At 36.4% G+C, this 27354-nt stretch overlaps 1 protein-coding gene across 3 annotated transcripts in view; it reads right to left on the minus strand.

Moving 5' to 3' along the window:
- CNOT2 (CCR4-NOT transcription complex subunit 2) overlaps positions 1-27354 on the minus strand; it is an 80067-nt gene that overhangs the window by 21650 nt on the left and 31063 nt on the right. For 2 of the 3 annotated variants that reach the window (XM_079303284.1, XM_079303282.1), the window contains exons 2-3: positions 8884-9006; positions 122-188 (exon numbers count right to left, since the gene is read on the minus strand). In XM_079303284.1, coding sequence (XP_079159410.1) covers positions 122-188; positions 8884-8994 — 178 coding nt within the window. In that variant the 5' untranslated portion in view covers positions 8995-9006. Of the gene's footprint in view, positions 1-121; positions 189-8883; positions 9008-9063; positions 9069-27354 lie in introns of those variants that run through there. The other variant, XM_079303283.1, reaches the window with a different exon arrangement.

The following is a 27354-nucleotide window of genomic DNA, read 5'->3' on the forward strand; positions in this document are numbered from 1 at the left end:
AAGTAGACATGCTGTCATTTTTACAGTCACCAGAAAACAAAACCATCTGCACGTTCCAGAGTGTCAAACTGGAATATATTTAGCTTAAAATAAATATACTATTAATAAAAAGAATTCTTACTTTGTTGCCCGTATAAACTTGCCCCAAACTGAGATAGCTGACCTGATGTTGATGGTGATGCCAGCATCTAAAATATAAGAAGAATAGGAATTTATTAAAGACAAAGATATTGTGCTATCTTGCTCTGGAAGTATCTAACATTATGTTATGGCTAGAAAACCAAAACAACTGAAAACTCGTTCAAAGTAATGAAAAATTTTAGAAACTCCCCAAAATACCTTCACAGTAACACCTGTAGCAGTATATTACACATCAATAAAAATTACCTGTATAAACACAGTTTTTACTTGCAACAAAGTGCACAGAAGATCTAAAAGCTTCCAGGTTTTCTACCCTTGCAGCTAGAAGACCCATTGTTACAGAAAAAGAAATACTCATTTAATTAAATCAGAGATCATCTTCCTCTGTGAAACATGCCTCATACAAACAGGTCATTTCCTTCTCAACACATGAGAGTTTCACATTATCCTTTACAATATGAGTGGATAGGTAGCAGCCAAGTATATACAAACAGATATAAACTTCAGGTAAGATTTCAATGTTAAAATTATAATATACTGCCCTAAGAGCTGGCTTCATACTTGTTCACAAATACGAACAGGACCTATAAATATCTATTTCCTGCTCTACCAAGCCCACTTTAGAGAAATCACATATTACCAAGTATTTCCATTAAACTCTATCAACATTCAGAGAGCACACCAGAAATGTGACAAATGACACACTCTTGGGAAGAGTAACAACTAAAAAACCCTAAATAAAACCAAACCAACCAACAAAAAAAAACCCCATGAAACAAACAAAAAAAAAACCGCACAAAAACCCCATCATCACCCTCTATGAAAAAAGATGGAGATTTGGGTTTGCATAGCCCAGAAAGATGGCAACTAATGTAGGCACATGACACCAGATTTGCAGTCATTGCTCTAAGACGAAAACAAACTGTTCTCCATGCTTCTGAAGAAATGTAAAGAATAATAAATTTGAGAAACAGGACCTATAATCTAAACACTTGGAAAAGAAGCCCATTGTAATCTTAAAGGAAGTTAAATATTGGAAAATCTATCCCTGTACACTTCTTGTTGATAAGCTGTTCACCAACAACTAGATATAGCTGATTGTCCTCCTGTTGCAAGAGGAGTTATTAGCTGATCTAATCCCTCCATCCAAAACAGAACATGCTACTTATACTTAGCAACACACAGGCAAATAGCTGCTTGTTTAGTGAATTAGTCTGGACTTGGACTGAATTTTAGGATAGTTTCAAGGAAAGGAATGTCTGAATTCTTAGACATAAGGCAATTTCAAGGGTTTTCAACTTGAGAGTAAAGAATTCAAATCAAAATAACTTTACTGTGATAAACTTCAAACTGCTGTGTTGAAATAATCTAGGCAGATGCAAAATTCAAATAAACCTTATAAATTGAAACTGCTAGTTTGTCTATATTGGGAACAAATTCAGATGGTAGAAATGAGAAAGAAGACATGCATACTAAGTCACTAAGTACCAAAAGTGGCATTCATATCTGTAAGTCACTAGGTATTTATGATTTTTTTAAAATACATACATGAAATGAGAAATTACAGGAGGCAGTTACTGCAGATCATCAAAAATATATCATAACCTAACTCGGCATACATTTTACTCACATGTACTAAGAACAAAGTGCAGGTACTTGATGGTAAGGAATTACAGAAACAAACAACCACACTAACACACAAAGAAGCTTGAAAGAGCAAGACAAGATTTTTTTCTTACTGAAGAACTCACTGAACAAAAACTCACTTAAATTTTAACACCTAGTGGCTTCAGCTCAGCATTCATATAGGTTCACAGGCCATATCTGCATCAACAAGTGATGCAGCTAGAGGGAAGCACATCTGTGAAAAAAAAGCTGATTCTGGGGGCCTACCAACTATTATATGCTTTCCTAACTAAAATACTTGATGCCATGGACTAGATGCCCATTAGTGAGTGATACATGCCTGGTGCAGTGCTGGAGCACCTCTTCCAACCTGTTCCCATTCAGAAGGAATAAAATTCACTCACACTAATATTGCTCTGCAACACACACCAAAGCATGCTGAAGAGGAGACACTTGGAAAACAAGATTTCAAATGCACACTAGTTCCTCCCCCCAAAACTAACAAACACTGATAAAACAAGCTGACACAGCAGTTTTTAAGAAAGGAAAGAAATTAAAAACAACATTCTAGTTTGACAAGTTGGAAAATCTTAGAACATACTGCAAGGTGTGAAAAATTGTAATTCTGTGTGAAAAAAATGAGAGGCAGAAAGTTATAATACACCTCCTGAGACTCAAGTTTAAAAATAAAAGTCAACACACCAGACACTGCACTAGAGACATCAGTCAAAAAGTACTACCAGCTTTGGGACAGGCAAGCAAAACAGCTAAGCCAAAAAAGAATAACCCATAAGCATAGCTGCTCAGGGAACTAAAAAACTGCTGTGATGGCATGTGATGTAATAAGCAGAAGATGGTACAGACCTCAGCATAAAATATTTTACTTATAATGTTAATTTGGAGGAAAAAATCCCCATAATCAGAAAACCCCAAAGAGGCAATAGATTACTTTAAAAAGAGAAAAAAGAATCTGACCTCCTGTGTACAATGAGTACTACTTGATTTTTAAAATTCAGTTAGAAGCAGTAGCAAATAATATATATTGAACACTTCTTATAATAAAGAGGATTTTCTTTTGAAATATTGCAAAGTAGGTCATATCTATTGTGTGACTTACTTTTACATGAAAAGTTAATTGCAAAATGACTTGTAGAGAAACCTTTATATAAAACCATAATAAAGGCCAAGTGTTAAATTCAGTAAGTCTGATAATTTAATGTCGTAACACACTTTGAACATCAAAGATAACAAACCTCAAGAAGAAAAAAAAAAAAAAAAAAAAATCAATGAAAAATCCTGTGGATCTGTTCCAGGCAGATTAAATGCAGCATTTCTCAAATCTTATGGACCAGGAAGATGCTGTATGGGTATCTCACTTATTCTATCTTTACTTTATTAAACACCTTTTCCTGTCATACCTAAGTAAGGAACAGTTTAAAATTGTTTGGGTTTTTTTTTAATTATTTCCATACAATTTGGATCAACAACAAATATTAAATTCAGCAAAACCTTCATCTATATTACCAGAATCTTGAGTTGCATTCAAAGTCACTGAGTCACCATTATAGTCTACTCCAACTTGGTCTAGAGCAGGTAATGAAGATTCAAGATGAATGGTATTAATAGTACTAAAAACATTTCTTCTGGCATTTTGCAATCATTATTTCATCTGACTGGGCTACTTGCTACATGACACAGAAAACATAACAACTTTCCAAGAGCATACATGCAACTGTAATTGGAAGCCACTTGAATTTCTTTTTGTCTACAACAGCCAAAAGTTGTAACCTTAATAAAAATCAAAGCAGCCTTAAAGTGACTAAAGCCTCTTCCAGCAGTTAAAACCTATTAAGCTTTAGCCAGTTATGTCAGAATCTTAAGGAAAAAACACTCAGACTTATAGTTGCAACAACCAAAATCAATTTGCTAGTGGTTAACAGCCACAAAACCCAGTATGGGAGATTTCTGCTTCTAGTCCAAAGTTATATCACCAAACTAGGCAGATTTTTTTTTTCAATTAGCTTTTCCTATGTCGTTATGAGCAGACAGAGAAGGCCTAGAACTTGCCTCTCCCATGAGACAGGGGGACTACTGAGCAAAAAAGACCCTGTGTAACATGAAGGCTGGACATTTTTTTGCCAGGATATAGGAAAGACCAGTACTGGCAGGCTGAAAGACTGAGTCCAAGACACTTACTTAAGACATGGACATAATTTTACTTGTGAGTCTCAAACAGCAGCAGAGCAATTTTGATCATGGAAGACTATGCATCTAAACTCAAACTAACTGATGATCCAAGTGGCCTGATTTTTCTGCACTGGTACACACCAAGAATCAGTAAGCTGCAAGGGGCTATCAGACAACTTCCTATCCCTAGTCTGAGAGATTTTACTGTAACTGCTTTCATTACTCTTGATCTGTTTACGGCAGTAAGTTCATTTGAGAGTGTCAACAAATATTAAAAAAAAAAAAACCCAGCACCACGAAATGCTTAAATTTGCCAGAACTGTGAAGAAAACACTGCACTTTACAACCTTCTCAGGAGAGTGGAAAACATAGACTGCAGCCTTCCTGAAAGCAGAGGGAGGTGGTGGGAGGGAGGTCCACCCACAGCCCTGGCCAAACAGGCTCCTGCCTCTTCCAAGCAAAGCCCCAGCTCAGCCTGGGGACAGCTGCCTGCCACCATCACTGCCATGGTACCACATGGCAGCAGGGTGGCACCAAGAAAACTCAATAAAGCAGTTCTGGGAAGGCTGCTACATTATGTAGTTATAGCCTAAAGCCACTTTCTTTAACACGAGGCAAGCTGTAGCTAAAATACATTGATTTAGAACTACAAAGTCAAATCCTAGAACAAAATGTGTTAAAATAAGCAAGTTTGTGAGTAATATCTGGCCTGATAAATGATGGTTTCTTTCTCACAGCTGCAAACATCAGCATCATTTTGTATTTACATTACTTTATTTCTGGTATCTACCATCTGTGCTGCACTATTTTATAATAACGACATCTGATCCACCCACAGCCTCCAAAGAAAAAAGTGTTACACTGAAGTAAAGAACAGTAGTAAAACGAGTTAGCAAATAACAGATAAAAATACGAATTTTTCTAGACTCTGACAGTTTTTAAGTACTGTTATTAGTCTTCCTCTTTACACCACTTTTTAATACGTGACAGCACTCACAAAATTCCCATGTTACAAGAAAGTTATTTCCAAATCTCAGTATCATAAATCAATGAAAACCATGTATACATATATAAATACAGGGTATTATCTGCCTGTGAAAATTTTTACTCCTGCAAGTAATTTGTGAAATAGAAACCCAAATATAATACTATAAAATAAATGAAATTTTATTCAGTCTTTCATATTTCCTTATTTCAGGTTGGTTGTGAACTTCTGCCTCCAGCAGCACTTGGAGAGCACAAGAAGGTAGGACCACAGTGTGGATGGCAACAATATTTCAAGATCTTAGAGACAAGATGCTGCTTTTGAATGACAATGCCATTATTACTGTGAGGTTAACATGGATACCCAAGTAAAAACAAACTCTCCCTGTGTACAGACAGTTTGATAGCACAGTTTACCAATGACTACTGAAAAGCTCATTGAAAGATGCTATAAAAAATGCCAAAGCAATTAAGAACTAGCACAACAAAACAAATACTTTATACCAACTAAATAACCAGCTGCATACAAAAAAAACCCAAAAACTAAACAAAATGCCCACCACTGAGCTCATAAACCACCAATATTACAAAACAGAATGTTAAATGAATTGAGTTATTGGGTAAGATATCATCATCTTCCCCTTCTATAAAATGCACATGATTTTATGCGTGGAATTAATCTAGTTAAAGGCACCACTTCAAAAGCTAGAACTGACATATAAAAATTATTATACATTGTGAAGTGGAGATGCAGTAAAATAAAGCTTCTAGATTAAGTGAAGATGAAGCACAGAAAAGTACAGAACACCTACCATGGTCATACAATTACTCTATAAAAAGTCTAAGTACAAATATAATCACAGTGAAAACATACTACAGTCATCAACAGTAAAATTAATTTCCTTGTGACAGAATTCCAAATTGTAAAGAGATGTGAACTAACATATTCAGATACACATTTTTCAGATACATACTTGCATACTGTGTGAAAAAGTATGAAACCACACTTTTGTCTCCAAGCAAAATTAGTTTATGATGCATTGTTTTATTTGATAAATCCATTCAGGCGCAAACTTACAGGCAACACAGTAAAGAGCGCATTTTGCATTTGAAACTTTTTGTTCTTTCACCATACTTATAACTTTCTTATGAAAATGCACACTATATGCAGATGATGACAGGCTCTGAAAGTGAACTGCATTAAAACACAAAGTTCCTTCAATTGTTACTAATCTTATTTCCTGCGATTCCTTCCAACTATTTTTTACCACTTTTTCCACTATCAATGCCATTGCAAATTTCATATGTTTAAAGTTTGTTTCCATTAGGAGTTTGGTTTTGGTTTCTTTTTGCCTTCTGTTGGTTGGTTGTGGGGTTTTTTTTAAAAAAAACCTTATTGCATACTCAGTAATACATGCAAGGAATGTTTAATCACTTTTCTGGAAGGTGAAAAGTAACTCTGTTGCTTTGTAACTCTCACTTCAAAGAGTGAAGCCTAAGCCATTTGTTTCACAAAGCAAGCAGAGCAACCAACTCACTATTCAGTCAACTCTACAAGAATGTCCACATGCAAAGTAATGCATGTGAAAATATCTGTTTGCCATTTTATAATTAAGACATTAATCTATTTATTTTTCAAAATAAACTTTAGGGTCCTTTCTCATTTCACAAACAGATCAAAACTATTAAGACAATTACAAGTTAGGTTAATGTACAGTATCTCTATTCAGCCAACCAGCATTAGTGTGAATGCTACAACTGCTCCTGACATAAGGGAGTTTCATGGGAATTCTTAAATACATACAACTCCATATGAAGCATCTGAAGTAATATTATCACTAAGGCAAGAGAGAAACCTTAGGAAAGAAGGCACCATAGGTTTCCTCAGAATCCTGAAATAACAGCATTAAAAAGTCAGCATTTCATCTGGATCAAGGAGGTTTAGCAGCCCTAAAGACAAAGCTGTTTTCAGAAAACTAACTAAACTCTTTCACACTTTGTTTCCAAAACTGAGAAAGATTCTGGGTATCAACCACAATGGCAAGCTAAACCTTCAGGATTTTCTCTCTTGTGAAAGTGCCATCTCCTTACAAGGCCAAGTATTTCAAAACAAAGTTCTATAAATCAGTTTGATAGAATCACAGTAAAAGGCCTTTGAACCCCTCCTTTGTTTTATCAGCATCACTGAGATCTACCTTTGTGCAACTGTCTCACAACAGAGGAACCCCTGAATTTCATCCATCACAGAACATGCTTCAGCTCAGAATGGAAGAAACCTTTGGAAAGCAGGCTCCCAGAATCAATAACCAATTTTTCTGTACTCAGTATCCAAATCTGAGGACTTCCTAGTGCTAGGGAGCTACATAAACAATTGCAATGAGACAAATCTAATCTTCAATCAAGATCTCACCAGCCACAATTAAAAGTACAAATCTTTACTACCTTACTGCAAGTATTCTACTAGAATCTGTTGAGCAACTTGAAAAGAAAATGAACACCAAAGGACTGGGCAAAGATTTGAAAAAAATGTTAAATGAAAAAAATCACCTAACTTTTCTGACTGGGTAGACCTTCACTGAAATGCATGTGTGTCTACTGTCTGATTTATGACTACAGTTCAGAGCAACAGAAGATGCCCTGATCTTACATACTCATGTGCAGATTTTTCAGTGGATTGGGCTAGACTGGTCAAACCTTGTGGAGCCCTTCTTACATTCTCATACATGAGAAATCGAAGTTCAGACTGAACCAGTCTAATCTTTTCTCATCTGCATTTTTGTTTCGTTAATTTAACAACTGTAGTTTCAAAAGTACATGAGGGCCTTGAGTTAACAATATCTACCAGTCACTCCATCCAAATAAAAATATATGTATCCAAGTCCTGAAAATTATGTTTCTGAGTGCACAGACAGCTCAATTAAGTTGGTGAAATTAGCCACAAAAGTAAGCTCTGCAATTGTTTTGTGGGCACCCAGTGCATCATCTTGCCAATTCACATAACAAGGATACCGCTTGCTGCCAGCGAAAAGTTAAACTATTTTCTTAACCTGTTCTGTGTTTTGAAAGTTCTATAAAACACCTAATTTCTTTGCAAAGGATTATTCACCTGGTTATAATGCATTGACCAAATGCAGAAAAATTTACAGAGTTTTCATTCATATACTCTACTCCTCCACTTAGCTCTGCAATCATGTAATGATTCAAGTCAAAGCAACTTATTTAGTAAAAAAGAAGCATAAAATGGCTTGAGCAAGATATAATCTCATCTAAGAAACCAAAATTGTGGGCCTAAAACAACCTATCCAATCAGCATCTGTATGATCTTGGAACCACTTGTGCAGGGAGTAACATGCAACTGTTCCATTTCAATTACCATATTAGTCCTGTTTATCTACAACTGCTTTCTCTAATGAAAAACAGGTAATTTAAAAGAAAACTTTTAGCTCTTAGCTACACTGAGGCTGAAATAAAAGTAACATGTCCAAAATTATTTACTGCTAGTTCTTTTTCCATGTCAAAAGTCCTTGAAATTTAAGACAGGATTACCTAAAAGGTAATCCTTACCTAAGGATTACCTTAAATACCTAACATAGAATACTTCAGCAAAAAAATTACACAAAGCATTTTCAGAAACTAAAAATGGCTGAAAATGTAAAATGCAAAACCACAACAAAAAGCCTGTAGGCGCTGCATGGAAGCACAAGATATAATCAATAATTCAATTTAAATTACAAATACAATATTTTAAGATTAAAAAAAAGAAATAAACAACACTGGCAAGTATATAGCTGAAGTTTACATTAATAAATTTACTGAAATTAAAGCACTTGCCACCAGAAACAGCCACATAGAGCTTAAAGCTAAATGAAAGTCTTCCTCACATACATTTCAGACTTGAAACTATCTCAGTACTGACAGGAGAAAAAATAAGCTTATTCAACTTACATCTTTTTCTGACCGATGTGGGAACATCGATGATTGGCTGTAGTACATGTTCTCATCATGGTAGTCACCATCAACCCCCTCTACAAACTTCTTCCTTGAAGCACCAAACATGCTGTTTGTCACCTAAATAAGAAGAAAATTTATTATATATCATATATTATTTGATTTGCTACATAGTTGGCATGAATTTTAAATACATATATGGAAGAATTGTCAAAAATCTATTACTAAATATCTGAAAATTGTTTTAAAATTACTTGCCATATATTGCCAGTGTTCTTTCAAGAGAGATTTTTATATGACACAAACTCATATTCCAGAAACAAGTGGGGTGGGGAAAGGGGGCATGGTTTCATGTTTTTGGAAGGATGTTGTTACATTTATTTTTTGAGTTTCATGACCCTACATGCAAGCTTACTTAAAATTACAACATGTCAGAAAATAAAAGAGCAAACTCCCCTAGTTTTCCTCTCCTCATGTGAACATTTTCAGCCTAAAAGGAAATAATAACGAATAGTCCTTAGAGCTCAGTACCTTAAAAAAAAATAACAAATATACAAGAGAGATGAAAAAAAAAATCTGTTAAATCTTCCCTGTCTCATCACCAGAACTTGGAAAACCATCTTTCTACTTGACCCCACTCAGGCTCCATGATTAAGTAAGAAGGTTGAGCTTAACCACACTCAACAACCTCATCACAGGCCAGCAAAGTTACTGCACACAGCCCATAAAAACCCACTAGATTTTATTTTACCCTTCCTCCCAGAAGTGCACATGCACACAGAGCTGCTAATTCAGGAAATGGAAACCAGAGAAACAGCAGCTACACAGCTGGTCACAGAACCTTAATTCATTACAAAATTTAATCCTGCAGCAAGGTCATACAATGTCACTAAAGCATCTACTGCACACCGTGAGTACTTCCATACCTGACTCTCATTTAACCATCTGACTGTGAAGCCATATCCCAGCACAGTGTGCACTAACCAAGCCCTGTTTTAACCAAACAGGTTAATGTTCAAACCAGCGAAGCGGCACATGCAGGTCAGCACAGAGCAACTTACCCAGTTTCTTGTACCATACAGGGAGATGAGAGAGTGCAATCAACAGGGTGATAATCAACCTTGAGCTACTGCCCTACATCAAACTTATCTTCACAAGGATCTTTATCATCTTGAAAGGTAACGAAGCTAAGGTAGTTAGCTTATGAAATGCTCTGAACCTAAAGATTTACTATCTTCACTACAGCATTAGATAAACTTTAAAAATACATGATTTTTAAACATTTTTTTAATAAAGAGTCAGTTTGCACTACCTTAGGTTCTTGCTTGAAACTGAAATTTCAAAATACTTATTTTGGTTGGCTGCAAGAAGAGCTACTTTCAGCCAGAAATCCTCTTGACAGAAATCCCTGCTGACACAAAATTACTGTGATATTCCTCACAGTGTGGCTTATTCAAATTTCACCTTTACTGATGAAGATTTCCAGGCAGTGTTTAAAACACATGACTGTTCTTAGACTGGCAACAATTAAACCCCATGATTTCAAAGTTATAGTACTTTTGATTAACACTAGTCAACACCTGGGATGCATTTAATATAGCTATACTCCACGGAATGATCTCACAACATTTGGCTAAACAAAAGTCTATTGCACTATTCCTACAAGAGGATTTCAGATATTCAGACTACCAGTATTCCAGAACAAATTTAAAATCGGTTACAAATATGTGAAGGATGGCATTTAAATGTACTGCATATCTTCCCCAGATGAAACTTGTCTTTTATGTTTTTCACAAAATATGTGAAATATAAGGTCCCCAAACACTAGAATGCAATCAGCTGACTTTCACACTTATAGTGAAGCTTTCATTACACTGTAAGCATATCCCACTGTGTTAATCCCCTTACAATGCAATTATCACCTACCAGATGGGATGGAGCATTTAACAGGCTAAGGGGATTATCTTGTCCTTTGCTCTGCCTGAGTAAAGTGCAGAGAGATGAGCAGTTATCTTTAACTGCAGTAAAAAGAATAGTGAAATGCTTTGGTGAAGCTATCTTCAGCAAGGAAGAGAAGCTGGAGTCACTCAACTAATGACTGCTCTTGAGAAGCAGGAAAGCTGCTTCTCACAAGACCCAAAGAATTCTTTGGTGCTCCTTTAACAATACCTGGGATAAAAAAAGGATTATTTTTTTGCCCCATAACCTTCTCTTGTGACATATCATCAGAATAACAACTGAATTGTTATAGAAAGCAAGTCACTGATGCATACAGGGTACTGTACTAATGCAATACACAACCCTGAGCTACAATACAGGAGCTATATAAGGGAGAAAACTATTCTGCCTTTGCAGAAATAAGATCAAGATCTACAGGGTCAAAGGTTTACATGAGGCTGGCTACATATGCACTGTAAAGATTTCTATGTCAGTTGACCAGAGCTCTCAAAATATATGTCTATAGCTGCTGCAAGAAACTTAGTATGTCCAAATACAGTCTTTCTACAGAAAAATTGAAAGATATTTCAAATTCTCCATTAAATTCAAATTTTCTAAAAGATTATTTTCTATACTGATTATCATATATGACAGTGGCCCAAAAAAACTAATCAAGACTATTCCCTGAAGACTGATGAAGTACAATGATATTAATATGGAGTCTGTCAAGAGCATGGTTATAAAGAAATTAAGAAAATCAGAAAATTTTTCATAATTAGATAGATATTGATATTTTTATTGGAAATCTGTATTTCTACATGACACCTAACAGAACTGTGCTGATGAACTCCAGAGAACAGAGCAGGCTGCAGCTGTAGGGGAAGAGGGGAAGACTGAGGAGTCTGCAGTGCTCCTGTCTGCTACCCAGCTGCATCACTGCACCCAACTACCCTGAAAACCTCTGAAGACTTTTCACAGAGACTGACACATTCTCACAACAGCATTTCTGCACTTGATTTTGTGTTGCTCAATGCTGCCAAGTGAAGCAGTTGCATGCAGTGTTCAAGCTGTCCAAACTCCCAGTGAGAGAAGTGGTACAGGCACTGGAGGACATTCTGGCAATTGCCTGCACCCCTAACAGGACTCCACTCCACTAGAAAGAGCTGTCACCTGTTCTTAGGGTGAACCACAGCAAAGATCACAACAGAGAAATGTGGTAGTCCAATTCACACTGCTATCCAGCCCCGTCACAAAACTAACAGCACAACAACAGAGGCAAGCTGCTAAAAACCAGTAACACAGTGAGCAGGAACTGGGATTAGAGACGTAAACTGCAGCTGCTGTAGCCAGGTTGCTTACTTTGTGCTCAGTCTGAAGCTAAAACCAGCAGCCAATTTATTTCCTTCCCAATAGTCACTGGTGACAGTAAATGGCTGGCAGACTTCTGAATCAGAGCACTTATCCCCATGCCGACTTTTATATACAGCAGGTTTATGCAGTGACAGTATCATACTGTTGCCAGGTTAGCAGCAGGCACCTTCTGATCCATGTTAACTTGTTCCAGTATTCACTAACACACTCATTAGTCACTCATACTAGAAGCATATGCACAGATATTGGAAAAACACTGTTGTGGTACTCTTTGTAAGAAGGTGTGAGAATAACTGGGTCCATGCCAAATGCAGGCAGATCTGCAGATGGAACTTAGTTGCTTATTTTCTAGGACAAGAAGTAACTGGGAAACCTCATACATAGACTGGCGCTCCCTTTTCACAGACTGACAGATCACTGCCCAATCAGCTATGAAAGTAAATATAGCAAAGTTCATGAAGACCTTACAAACAGATTTTAAACCCTTTGGAAAGTAACAAGAACCTGAGGTTTTGGACCTTCATGTACAGAGTCTAGACTGGTGGGGTGAAGAAAGGTAGAAAACAGCTCTTATATTTAAGTTCCTCTTTCATATACATACATACACATACACACATATGCTAACACAATCTCACAGACGTGGTATGCCAATTGCATGGCAATTTTATTATGCAAAGAATTCTTGTTTCTGAGACTAATGTCATGCAGATCCTCCTCCTAATCCTCTAATTACTCTTCCTGTTCTACTGTGGGAACTCAGTTCTCTGTTGCACAAGACACACTAGCAGTGTAACCATTCATTTAAAATGTAAAAACAGTGCACTTAGGTCAATTCATTCTTCAGCGCAATGTTGCAAAAGTACTTAACACTCCCACTGGTAGTCCCATGCAAAATATTATTAGAAAATGTTCATGGTGACAGAGGAAAGAAAGGGGAGGAACTGCATGTTAGGATGGAGTTAAGAGAACTAAGCAGACACGTGGCCACAAACCACATCCACTTCTGATCAAGTGAACACACTTCTTTCAAAGCATGAGCTGCACCTGGGTCAGGGCCACCCTTGGTATCAAAGCAAGATGGGGGATGAACAGACTGAGAGCAGTCCTGCCAAGAAGGACCAGAGTGCGTTGATGAACGAGAGGCTGGACATGTGCCAGCAGTGTGCATTCATAGACCAAAAGAGCAACTGGATCTTGGCTATCCAAAGCAGTGTGGCCAGCAGGACCAGAGGGGAGATTATGCCCCTATGCTCCGCTCTGGTGAGACCCCCTCCTGGAGTGCTGCATCCAGCTCCAGGATTCCCAGCCTGGAAAGGACATTGCCCTAATAGAACGAATCCACAGAAGGGCCACCAAGATGATTACAGGGAGGGAGCACCTCACCTATGAGGAAAGGTGAAAAAAGTTACTTTATTCAGCCTGCAAAAGAGAAGGTTTGGGAATATTTTAATTGTGGCCTTCCAGTACCTGAAAGGAGCCTACATAAAATACAGATCACGCACTGACAGGACAAGAAGGAACAACTTTAAACTGACAGCAAGTAGGTTTAGACGAATGTTAGGAAGAAATTCCTTACTGTGAGGCTGATGAGGTACTGCCATAGGCTGCCCCAGAATTTGTAGATGCCCTATCCTCAAAGTTTTCAGCTGGATGAGGCTGTGAGCAACCTGGTCTAGTGGAAAGTATCTCTGCCATGGCAGGGGTCTGGAAATAGATAATCTTTAAGGCCCCTTCCAGTCTAGGCCATTCTATGATTCTGTGTTTAAAACTCACAACTTCAAGCTAACGTTCATCAACCTGATAAGACCTTTAAATTCTTCTGTGGAACATTTCCTAACAATCACTACAGAAGAACAGAAGCACTGTACAAATGTTATGAACTCAAAGCATTTAAGAACCAGTTTGCTGTGTTCAACAACCTTCATCCTTCAGCTGAGAAAATAACACAAAACATCAATACCTATTTAAAAGAAGATGTAAAGAGAAGTATTTTTAATTGTGAGGAGCACTGCAGTGCATAATTCAGCACACAAAAATGTCTCACCGATAACTGAAAATATCTTACTGAAACTGAATTTGTATGAAAAACTATTAAAAATTGTCTTAAGCTGCAAGAAAATCTTCTTCAAAATTTACTTATAAAGTGGTACTATGATTGTATATTAATGCTACTTTAACAGCCTGAAACAAATTATACCATTAAAAAATGAACATTTTTTGTTTTGCCATATTACTATAGGCAGTGCCCAAGGAGAGATCACTCACACCACTAATATAGCCAAATCTAAACTAAGATGATACTATAAAACCTCGCAGGAGAATGAATACTTTTAATTTTCCATAGAGTAGAAAAAACAACATTGAACTACAGCTTATTAAACTCACATCTTCATGAGAGATTAAAACCATTCATAGTAAGACAAGGTGAAAAAAAAACCCAAAAAACAAACCTGTTTTAGGAATTCTAGCAATATCTTCCCTTTCCTGCCTCTCCAGCAATTACAGTATTAGTCAACAGACACGCTACCATTACATGGAAGCAACTGCAAGTTGTAATCTGATGTTACAGAGCTCCTACACATTTGTATACTATTGCTTCTGATGTTGTTGCCTAGGTTTTAATAAGCAAAGGCACTAATTTACTCTATTTCTTTTCTGTCACAAATCACTGTTTTCACAGAAGATAACACACTCGCACATCGGAAGTATCTGCAAAAGTGACCCTTAATCAGCTTTTCAGTGAGAAATAAGTGTCTCTCAAAATGCCTACCAAAAATTGTATGAACCACCAAATGAGCCTGCAATTTAAGGCAAAATAAAGAATCTGGAATTCCATCAGTTGGTTTGCAGGCATAAATTCAATGTATAGTAAAAACTACTATTGTTTATGGTCCTATTTTTTAGTGTCAAAGATAATTCCTATTTAACCTTAAGTGGAACTGATATACAATAGAACATATATTACCAAGTTGTTAAATCCAAAAATCTTTCAAATCACAAGCCTTCAGAAATAGGTTAAAGCTACTAAAAATATGAGAAGTACACTGGTACAAACAGATTTAATTTTCTACACAAAAGACAAAACAAAACTAGAAGTCGAGATCCTTTGTTCTCTCATTTCATAATCACAGTCTGTCTACTTCAAGGTGAATGACAACCTCTACCAGCACACTGAATGATTATACTATAATAGTCCCTCAAACAACATCCTTGTAGTACCAAAGAACATTATCAAGGCAAACAGAATATTTCACTATATTTCTCTTTTAAAAAAGGTACTTTTTCCTTAATTAGCTTAATACTGGCACAGTTTTCTACCCATTGTAAGAATACAATAGTGTAATAGGTATTCTGTTCATGTTTTTTTTCTGTGTGACCTGCTCTGAGTGACCCTGTCCTGGCAGGGGTTAGACAAGATGATTTTCAGAAGTCCCTTCCAATTCTAATGATTCTGTGATCTTTAACAACTGGCTTCACATTCTTTTAAGTTATGTAGTCTTTAAGTTTCTATCTCAGAAACATGGAAGACTAAAAGATCGCCACAACAAGAGAGACAAATCTGTCAAAAAACTTTAAAGTTCATAGCCTTTAGAATAAACTCCAGGTACTTGACTCATATGATAAATTGATTATTTTCCAAATTCACACAGCTTTGTAAAAAATAACAGCAATTACAGACTTACACAGGTCAAGTCTCCCAGCAGTTGAAGATGTAACTAATCTCCTTAAAACACTGCACAGTCTTTCCTTTTAAAAAGTAACTATGACAAACAAGATGCACAGAAATCTACACACAGGAACTCCACATAAAAATTTTGAGCATCAAAGAAATAAAGGACATACAGAGTTATGATTTTAGATTACCCTCCATATTCTCAAGAAGAATCATCTACAGGATGAAATTTTACCAGTATTCTATGAAATATAATAATGCCTTCAAAAGCTACACTAAATCTGTCAATCACACCAAGTAATGCAGCCCCTAACATCAAACAAGCCACAGAAATTCTCCTAAACAAGACCAACACACTGTTTTAAACACTATTTAACTTGTGTGAAATAAACATAACACTCCTGAAATAGAACAGCACAGGAGGAGTAGGAAAAAGTATCCTACATTAAAATAAGATTAAACCAAATGCAATTACTAGAGCTGAACTTTGAAAATCATGATTACAAGAAACTTCATTTGCTCTTGTAACATGGTTAACACCATGCCCATCCTGGGACAAAGTCCTGCAGGTCCTCCTCCTGCTACAGACACAACACTTGGAATATATTAGAAACCAACAGTAGTTGGGGATATGATTTTCATTAAGCTGGATGCCTTTTACGGGTCTGATCATTGAGTTTACATGTAAGGAAAATAATCTTCTGACAGGCCATTCAACAAAATCCAAATACATACAAAAAAAACCTTTTTCAAATACAAAAAAAGGCAGCAATAGATCTGCGGAAGTGAAAAGGACAAACAAACTCACACTCTGTCTAGGGCAGCTTGGGGAGAAATCAAGACGATGCCACATGCATTTCACCTTAGTGATATGACCTGAGAAGGAGCCATGTGCCTCCTTTGTAGACATGGCCATGAAATCCCAAGTCCTGACTACTGCACATATCTGCACATGCACATACATACTGTAAAACACACAGATGCATTTTCTGTCAAGGACACGGTTTAGGAATTTTGTCCATTCGGAACAATGACTACTTGTCTGATATTATTGTAAAAACAATTTTTTCCTATAAAAACTGGTACTTCGTTAATGTAAGAATGGGTCAATCTTAGGAGAAATTCAGCTGTAAAGTTTGTAAATAAATAAGCAAAAAACCTCAAATTTCCATTCCAGAAAGATAATGAAATGTCCTCAAACACCCTCATAACAAACTTACTACTACAGCAGCACTTTTGGCTCCTCAAAAATTTATTCTGCCAGTTTCTCTCAACCAGTGTTTTGTATCTCAGCAATAATAAAAAACTCCCATTGGAAGGTATCAGAATGGCACCTTCCTACCTTCTTTTGCTTGATAACCTTTGACTCATCCCATTATGTAATTCAGAAACATACCGGTTGAAAACTACTTGCAGTTTAAACTAAAAATGGATTTTGTAATTGAAAAAGATTGCATATTGCCATATGAGTTGCATTAGTGCTTTTGAAGATTTCACTGTTGACACAAGAAGTTTTGCTGTTTTTCAGAAATTACCCTTTTATAACAAATTAAAATAACCTCTTATTTGGCAAGTTTATCTATTTGAATTTCATTTCCAGTTTCTTACTTGGGCTTGCCTTTTTTGTTCATTTGTGGCACGTTCTTTTAAAAATAAAGACACTTTACTCAACTAGAAATTTTAGATCTACTCAGATACCCTTTGGAGACTTCCTTAACAGAGCATATACAATTGCAAAGCCCAGTTTTCAAAGATCAGAAAATCCCTACTACACTAAGTTCTTCAGATATAACAAAATCCTACCATTCCCTCCAGGCCCCAGAGAAAGAAGTTGGACTGTGGCATTTTCTTAAACACTGCAATCCTCAGAGCAAACCGACAAAAATGCAACTTCTGTGTTCAGCAAAATTCTGCTGCAGCAAGCCGTGCATGTGGCCAAACTCACATGATGCATGTGCAGTCTAAAAGCTGAAAGGATCAGGTAACTGGAGAAATGAACCCATAAAGTAAAATCACACTAAGCACATGCACCTTGCTCTGAATTACTTAGAAATGTGACAGATTCTATAAATTTCTCATGGAAGCAAAAAGGAAATTGTGACCAAAGCCAACAATTCAAAGAAGGTTGCACTTGCTACTCTAAAAATTCATTTCTGTATGAAATAAGTCATAGAACTGGTAATAAGTAACTTCAGCTGAATACTCAAAAGAACGGTGCCAAGCCAAGGCAAAGCAGATATAGAGAATAAGAAGCTTGAGTCTGAAAAACTTTGTTGTAGCTTGTACTGGCAACAGAAAATAGGATTTTAACAGGGACATACCATTCTCACCTCAGAGTACTGGTCCTTCTTCAGGTAGTACTTCTCCTTTGCTAGAGTGCACCAAAACAGGGCAGTCGTTTAACACATGTTTCATGACACGTGTATGGGCATGTAGCAGAGAAAAGATTCTTAAGGGACATAAATGCACTCCTATGAAGAGAGCTAAGCAGGTTAAGTGATAATCAGACAGGCCATAAGCCAGGTTTGGAATTCTAGCATCTTAGCTCACTGAATCCCCAGACAGGTCAAATATGCTAAAAAATACAAAGAAATACAGCATGATTTTTGATAAAAAGCTTAGAACAGTTCTAAGAGAAGAAAAACACTTTTAAGACTTTACATTCATCCCTGGTATTTAATAGTCATATTAAAAAGAGACATTTTAAACAGCAATTTTAACAGAAGTCAACTAAGTAAGATTAAGTAGTTTGGACTCCTGCTTCACAATTAAGAGAGCTGCAGTGCTAAGTACTTTTTCTATAATAAGTGTTACTTACTTACTAAGCTTTGATATCAGCATGACATACTTTGCCACCTTTGATGTTTGGTATCACTCACAGCTGCTCCAAAGTATTTTCCACAAACAACAGTCAATCAGAAAATGCAGAAATGGACCATCACAGCTTAAACTGGCAAACAAACCAGATCCTCATTTACTCCAAGCCAGCACTACAGTCTGACTTCTGAAGCAGAGGTAACTGCTCCCAGTATAAAAGACACGATATAAAGGTTTAATTATAAGGAGCATCTCAAAAACCTTTTATGCTGATGAATCCTCTAAGAAGCTATAAAACAAAAGAAAACCCCTGGCAGAGTAATATGCAAACATTGACACTGAAATCAGAATCTGCCAAATCCGAAATTTTTACAAGTAAATTTAGTTGTGAGGAAAGAGAAAACAAGAGGAAACAAACCCGGATTTTAAGGAAGCTGATCCCTCCGGGGGGTCAAAAGTGAAAATGACCTGCATCAAGGACACTGCCAGGGCAGGAGGTGGTAGCACAGAGATGGGAGTGGATGAATTGGAAACATCAAGGTCAGCTGGGCCTCACAGGCAAGGGAAGATGGTTGCAAGGACAATGTAGATATGCTTGTCAGTGAGCAAGTACCATGATCACATGCCTGCTCTACTGCTGCAAGTGTTTTTTTTCCCATTTCTCTTAATCTTACTGTGGTCCCTTATATTCCACCTAAACCAAACTGACAGAGTTTCATCTGCTAAGTGCCTCCAGCTATCTCTGTAGTCATTACGTACTATACTGTTCAAGCAATATTTAACACTTCCTACACACCCAAATTACTTGAAACCAAAAATGCCAATTAAAAAGCTTTCTAGATCTGTATTCCTACAAAATATTAAGCATTATTAGAAGACGTATGTCACAATATCTATTAGGTATTCTGCATCTGTTCACTGGACACTGTTTTTGATTGGTTCATTTACTGTTTAAAAACATTTGCACTACATATCAGACATGGAGATAAAAGCTTGAAAATGGCAAAAACAAACTTTGAAGTGTTAATTCAATTTTGATTCATAATCACATTATTTAGGTGTTTTCATCATGTCAAATCTCATTTATTGTACAATAAGAATAAAAGATAAAAAATTATAGAAGAGGGTTCCTTTGACTTGTTATTTGTTTCCAGCTGAGACTCTCAGCCAGACTCTTCTGCATCTGTGCTTCCGCTAAAAGGGCAGCCATTGCTCCAGCTGGGACACTTCCACAGTGATTTTGAACAGGCTCCTCTTTCCAGGAATACTGCAGCAATTTTTTTTTTTTTTTTTTTTTTTTTTAAGCACAACACCAATCCCACTAACTTTTTAAGACAGCTGCACTGCCTTCCTAGTTTTTCCTGGATAGAGTCATAACTTTCATGTTCGGTTTACGATATTTTAAAGAAGCCCTGGTTTCCTGAGCATATCCTGCAGTTAAGCACTGTATAGTGAGATACAACAGAATATTTTTTTCTTTCATTATTCTGATGGAGTTTATTGACATTAAATAAATCAGTACTAGGTCCATTTCACTCCTCCAGCTTCTGCCAGGATAGGGGAAGTTGTGCTGTTGGTGTTTTGGAGGGGGTACTTTTTGTACAGGGAGCAGAAAGTAGATAAATCTTTAACTGAGTAAGAGAGCAGCTACTATTTATCTTCTGTTAGTACATTCATACATACAGTATTTAATGTGAGCTTTTGTAAACCATGTGTTTGAAGACCTCAAGCAAGAGGTAATAACAGTATTTTTAATTTAAGTTTAATTTCAAGAAATACAGGCTTCCTTTGGTTTGGGCTTTTTTTTTTTTTCCCAGAGGTATTCTAAAAATAGAAATAGCTGAGAATATCCTGTCCAAAAAATTTATTCTGCACACACAGCACATCAAACATCTTGTTTTACCTTCAAATACAACTGGAAACATTAAGTATGTTTAATATACTGAATCCTTGAAAGAAAATAAATATTTACGAGCTGCCACAACCTCCTGGCAGCACACTTGCCTCTCAGTGACTCTCCTTCTCCAGACTAATGTTACAGTCTGCAAGAGCAGAAACATCTCCCAAGAGCACAGACAGGTTAAAGTTGAATTCACTTACATGTTTTTGGACTGTCCTCCTAAAACATAAGTATGAGTCTGTGACTCTTTAGGGCAAATGCAAAAACCAAAGTCAAAATTACAGACTTTTGCCCTTTGGTTATTTATTTATTTACTCTGGGTTTTATTAAATGAAACTCTTCAGATGCTTCCTAAATATTCCAGGGCCTGTTTCTTGTAACCTTCTGATTACACAGCCAGGCTATGCTGTGATTACAGCTGTACCAGGTTCAGACATAAACTAAAGTGTGACAAAACAACTCTGAATGTTTTTACATCATATCTGAAGTACAAGGCCAAACCAATCTTTAAAAATTTTGCTGGCATTTTTAAAAAAGATAATAGAAAAGTACTAGAAATATTTAGAAATTCAACTTTCTGAGCTGCAATTCCTCATTATTTTTTATCATCTAAGTGTTGAGTGATGCTACTCCACAGTGGAAAAGATAAATTATAGACTGAGCTTCCTACCATGCTATCACAAATGCAATCAACAAGTAAAATTGTGGAAATGGTAAATGTAGCTATTGTGCCTTTCCACTGTACTAATTTTCCACACGTTCAATTTTAACCTCTCTAATCACTCTGCTGTCCATTAAAAGTGTCAAAAACTGAATTAGACTAGCTATGCACCTTCTCATTTATGCACATGGACTCTGTCAGATTCCCACAGTGCAAAAAACTGGCTTTATGCTGTAAACTTTGTGCAAATATCAGGAACTGAAATAACATAACAGTTTTAAATTAAAAGCAACTCTTCTTGGAATGGACAGACTTTACACCACAACATTTTAAAACAGAGTTACCTCAAACTGGCAGTCTAAGCTCAGACTGCAAATGTTGATGAGACCTGGCCCAAGCCCTAGACATGGGATGGTCCCCTCTATCTCATACCTTCTTCACAGTTTCTCAGAAAACAGTTGTATATACTGTTCCAAAACAGCACAGCAATGTTTAGTGCCTCAACAGCCTGGTAAAACAAGCAAAAAGCCATTGCTTCCTGTTATTCTGGTCTCATTAAAAAAAAAAAAAAAAAAAAGTGTACTTTTACTGAAATTGGGACTACTCAATCTTCAGCTAACAAATATAATTTACTCACAGTTCCTACTTTTGATTTCACAAGATTTAGAAGTTACCCTGACCAGCAGGATTACTTCACTTTCATCCAAACTCGCAATAGCAAAACACTCAAATTAATTTAGTCTCAACATATTTTACCAGTATTGCAGATGGAGAAAGCAGAAGATTTAAATCACTACACCACAATCTGATGCCAAATTCTTTGAAGTATTCTCAGGGTCAGCCAAGTCCTGAAAGAAGTTCTTGCTTCTTGAGTGATACAATCCTGTTCCTGCCCTCCCCCAGCCTGCATAATTTTGAAGCAAAATCTTAGAAGTTTTGTTAAAAAAAAACAAAATTCCAGAATTAAATCTTGTTCAGGAAAAATAAAAACTAAGTTTTTTACTATATTTTCAAAATCTAAATGAATACAGTAAAGTCATGAATATGCCTTTCTCCTTAGCACCAGGCTGTCAAGAATATGGAGGGTGATACATTCATCACGGACCTATATACCAGATAACTGGAGGCAGCTACATGTTGCATAACTTTAAAGTTATTCTTAATTTAAACAAAATACCACCCAGAAACTGCAGCTCTCTTGAAGTGACTGAAGTGTACAGTAACTAGCTCTCAGAAACTACAAATGTCCAAAGCATTTACAAATCCTAGAGCATTCTTTGTGTTTGATCTCCTCCAATACAGTAATTTTTTAAAAATTGTTTATGTCTCTCTGTGGTGCCATATTTTTCTGTTAAATATATTCCTTGTAGCTTTTGTTAGTATTTTCCATTTTTTTAAAAGAGAACTTACCCAGATACTTATTGCTACAAAGAATAATGTTCCTGGAGGCAGCATAAATGAACAGCCTATAGAGTGAGCACAGCACACAATTTATAACTCCCAAAACATAGACATGCACACAAAAGTACATTTTCCTAGCTCTGACCAGCATTTATCTTCAAAGTAGTTAAAAAATGGCAACATTATTAATGTATATAGGTAAGTATGAAAGAGCCAAAAATATGTATTTCATATAGTGACTGGATATATATCATACATCAAAGGCTTTTTGCTTATTAACAGAAAAAAAACCTTGACAAGACTAACTATATCACCCACATCTAAGTAAAATGCAGAACAAGAATTAGACACAAACACACGATTTCTTTTTTTTTTTTTTTAAGAATCTGAACTTAAACAGCTATCAAACAAATTCTAATGCACACAAACCATTTGCCGCTGACACTGGAGATTCCTGGAAAGGAAGATCTACTACTTCTAAAGTACTGACATGAACTTTTTTAAGCAACTGCAATGCAAAGTTGAGATGATTCGATAAATTAAATACCTAACAAAAGCTTTGAAAGCAGAACAAGGAAAACCAGGTATGTTACAGATAGCTGGTAGAATGCTGATCACTTGAGTCTCAAAGCATTATTTGAGAGTAAGACTGTTTAGGATACTTTAAAATTAGTTTAAAAGTGACAGTAAATCAGTTACAGGGAAGGTGGAATACAAACAACCACAATACACTACAGACTGCAATAATAAAATTTTAATGAATAGCAAGTTTTTGGATTTTGAAGTGGCAGAGAGAAACCTTCTACACATTCAGTGGACAATTCTTACATTCAGAAGCTAAGTTTTATACTAAGGTTTTGAAAAGGAAGATTTTGACTTGTGTTTTCTAATGAAAGATTCAATACAGTGTGACTCATCACTGAGCAAAATTTTCACAAGTGTTTCATAGTGTTTCAGAGCAGTGAAGTCTACAGTCCTGCTCCTGGCTGGCTCTTTAAGTTTTTAGCCAGCTGGGTTCTTGGTCCAGCTGTGCTGTGTGGTTACAGCCATGGTTACACTATGCCACAGCAGATGGGACAATGTAATAGCCACAGCCTCAATTTACAGTATCTTAGCCAAGAAATTGTATCTGAAGATCAAGGCAAGCACTCTGTTGTCCATATTCATTTTATCAAAAGGATGAATACTTGTATGATGGAAAACACTATTAAGAAAGCATACAATAAGTAACTGATCATCTGTGATGCTAAAATTGAACTAGGGTGAATGAAGTTGCCATCCTAAACTTTTCCATCATGACTGTTCCAGAGGGCTGCTGGCAAGCTGCAAGCACAAGTAGCAACTGTGGTACCACTGATTTACTTCTGGTAGGTTATACTGAAGTTCACACAGGATTTGCTACAATACCTTGTCCAACCATTCCTACAGCAAATACAGACCCCTCTGGGACAGGAGCAAGAGCACAGCCAAGGGGGGTAATCACATGCACCACCTCACTTCCCCTGCACAGTGCCAGTCAGCATCCAGCACCTACACATGGTTTTCTTCATTTGCTCAATTGTCTTTTCACGGGGAGAGAATGACAACAAAATGCTAATAAACCCACAGGTACTAAAAGATCTTAACTACTGTTACCTTCATGCTTCCCATATATTGTCACAAATTAGCCCCCAGTTTAAAATATCAATATTTACCAATGCCTGTTAAGTAATGATTCAAAAACACCAAAGAGAAATCATCAAAGCAAGTCATGAAGAACATACAGAGAAAAGATGCATGATCTGAAGTGCCTTTTTTTTGTTAATAAGGATAAACTTGTTAAACTTTGGATTAAATGCTTAGATACCTAGTTTGGGCAGACATAGCTCTAGATAAGCAGATAAAATTAAGAAGCCATAAATTTTCTTTTAAAAAGGATTTACAAGTTTCTACATTTCATGTTATTGAGGAAGAATTAATTCTACTAAGACTTCCACTATACTATGGCTTTGTGCACTTTGAAAGTATTCTCTAAATCCTTTGTGTATTAATTTCTATGGGCTTCCTGTGAAGTCTATAGTCAGACTAATTGACAAGAGATTGAAACACAAACCTTTAAGTTTTCTAATTTCTGTGTAGAAAGTTCATCCTTGGTTAGTTCTATTTTTCTGCTTTTGTTATTGTTTTCCAATTTGACAGCCTTCTTTTTTAAAATGTTGATAAATTTCAGAGGAAAATTATTTCAAATGTCAATTATTTATAGTGATCCAACAAACAAGGAAGAAAAGCTGTGACTTAGCCTAGTTAGAAGAAAGACAGGAGGCTCCTCTGAGAACTTTGTTACTTCCAATACTTATCTATCTTCCACTCTCTACTGATGTTTTTGTATTTCTTCTCATCAAGAGCAAAGTATGGATGCAGCTCTCTACAGCAATTTTCCAGTCACTTTCTGTGAAGATTACTAAATTTTATAACTGGCCTTCCACTTTAACATAAAGTAGAACTCTACAGTTTGCTCCCTCTTCCTATATATGTTCATAGGGACAAATATATCTTCTGACTCAGGAGCTCTGAAACATGACTTTTGCATTCTTGTTCAAATCAAGAAAGGATTTAATACAAACAAAAATCTACATATGATAACATTCTTACAAAAGCATGCCTTAGTTCTAAGTTCTGTTCTAAAGTACCTACTTTTACAGGAAGCAAAACATACAGTCTTGGATGAGAGGCTTCTGTAAAATTTGTTGGTACAAAAAGTGCTAGACTGGAAATGAGAGACAACATGGATACAGAAGTGCTCAACCAAAGAAGGTTTCTTTTACAAGGCAAACTCATTTTAATGCTTTGGAAAGAACAAAGCTGAAGATTACTCTCAATAAATGAATGACTTTTCATCTGCAGATCCAGTTTTTCAAAACAGGTCTGTCTGGTACTCCTTCATGAAGTATCAGATCTAGCCCAAATTTAAATAAGCTGAATCACATCCCATGGGGCTCTCAAGCTCTACTAGTCCTTATTCCTCCTACCCTGGCACCTGCATGTGTCTCAAGCACTACTGACTAACAAGGGATCCTACTGCTTGGTTCAGAATATATAAATTCATGAACAAAAACACTCATCTGCCCTCCTTATCACAGCAATTAAGTCAGGACAACAACTTCTGTCATCCTGATACCAAGGATATCTGGAACTACAACTTTTCAAACCCCTCATTTACCAGTCTACCCACACCATCGCTGCACTTTAAACACTGGCTCTCACCTGCACAGGGAACTGCAATTCCACCACAGGCTTCTCTGGTCTCAGCTTCTTTTAAGCACTACATGAGAGACTGAGAAGAAACACATCACCACAAAAATAATTTTTAGAAACTACTGGTGAAAGCCACAGTCCCTAATGGCAAAATACCTACCCTGCCTTGCTCTAGGAAAGCCAAAACAATCTAGAGACTGTCTTGGATGCAAAAAGAGCACACTGATAGATTACCCTGAAGGACAAGAAACCAACCCATGCCAAGCATAGCTTTTTCTCAACCATTTGGGATTCTGGGACAAGAGCTAGGAGCCCATAGGAGAAAGTTCACATTCCTCAAACTGAATTCTAACTGAACATAACAAACAATACATGACAACAGAAAGGAAAAATTCTTCAAAATCACTTCTGGGACTTTCCATAGTGTATCATTAAATTCAAACAGATATTGCCAAAATGTAAAACAGAGTCATCACAAAAGCAAGCAATTCTTGAGGTTTACCGACTCTGCTGCTCATCTTAGCTTAATGAATCCCAAGCATGTCATGACATATTCCTGGGAACGTGACCATGCTACTTTCAAACCCAATTTGGCAAAATCCCAAAGCTAACTCATCTGTTTTGAACTTCATGCTTTATCATACTCACTTTTTTCCCCCAATAGTTTGTCAGCTTTTACTGATCCAGAGTCCAATCCACCCAAATTCCTCCCTTATTCACAAGAATGTAACAAATTTTACATTTTAAATGGCATAATACCCAATTTAGAAACGTCACCTCCTTCCTACTCTATGTTTAGGCCATAAATATAAAATCTGGCTGCACTGCATAGCACCACTGTTTAAGACTTGCAATAAAAAACAAAGCCACTGAAATTCTACTTACTGATGTTAAAAGAAAAAACAAAACAGTCCTGAAATTGAATCTTTCATCTTCAAAGATAATTTTATTAAATTAAACACAATGCTATCCCAAAGTATTTCATCATATCATTATTAACAACACACATTTCTGTATGAGCAAAACCAAAGGGGCTTTTCGTGGATCTTTTCAGCCATTGCCATTTCAGCTGAAGGAACACTAAGGATTCCAGAGAATGTTTATGTGTAAAGCAGACTGTTAATACGAAGGATTTTTTTTTTTTTCAAAAGGATAAATGAAACATATTTCTTATTCATATTCCAAAACGCAGAACTCAACCACTCACTGTGTGGCAGAGCTGCTTCAAATTTACAATCACAGCACCTCAACTAACTTTTGTTATGATTACAGACTGCAGTAAATGATATTGAAGTGTAACAGCTATTGTTCAATGCACTGAATGTAGTAAAACCATCCATCAAAAACTGAAGATGCCAAACCACTTCATAAATTAGTAGGGTTCGAATTTGGGAAGACTATCACTTTTGGGAACACCATGTTTACAAATCTTAAAAAAAGTATTTGCAAAATTTTAAAGTACATGTAAGAGAG

Source organism: Erithacus rubecula, assembly GCF_903797595.1.
Source record: "Erithacus rubecula genome assembly, chromosome: 4".
In the NCBI taxonomy this organism is placed as follows: Eukaryota; Metazoa; Chordata; class Aves; order Passeriformes; family Muscicapidae; genus Erithacus; species Erithacus rubecula.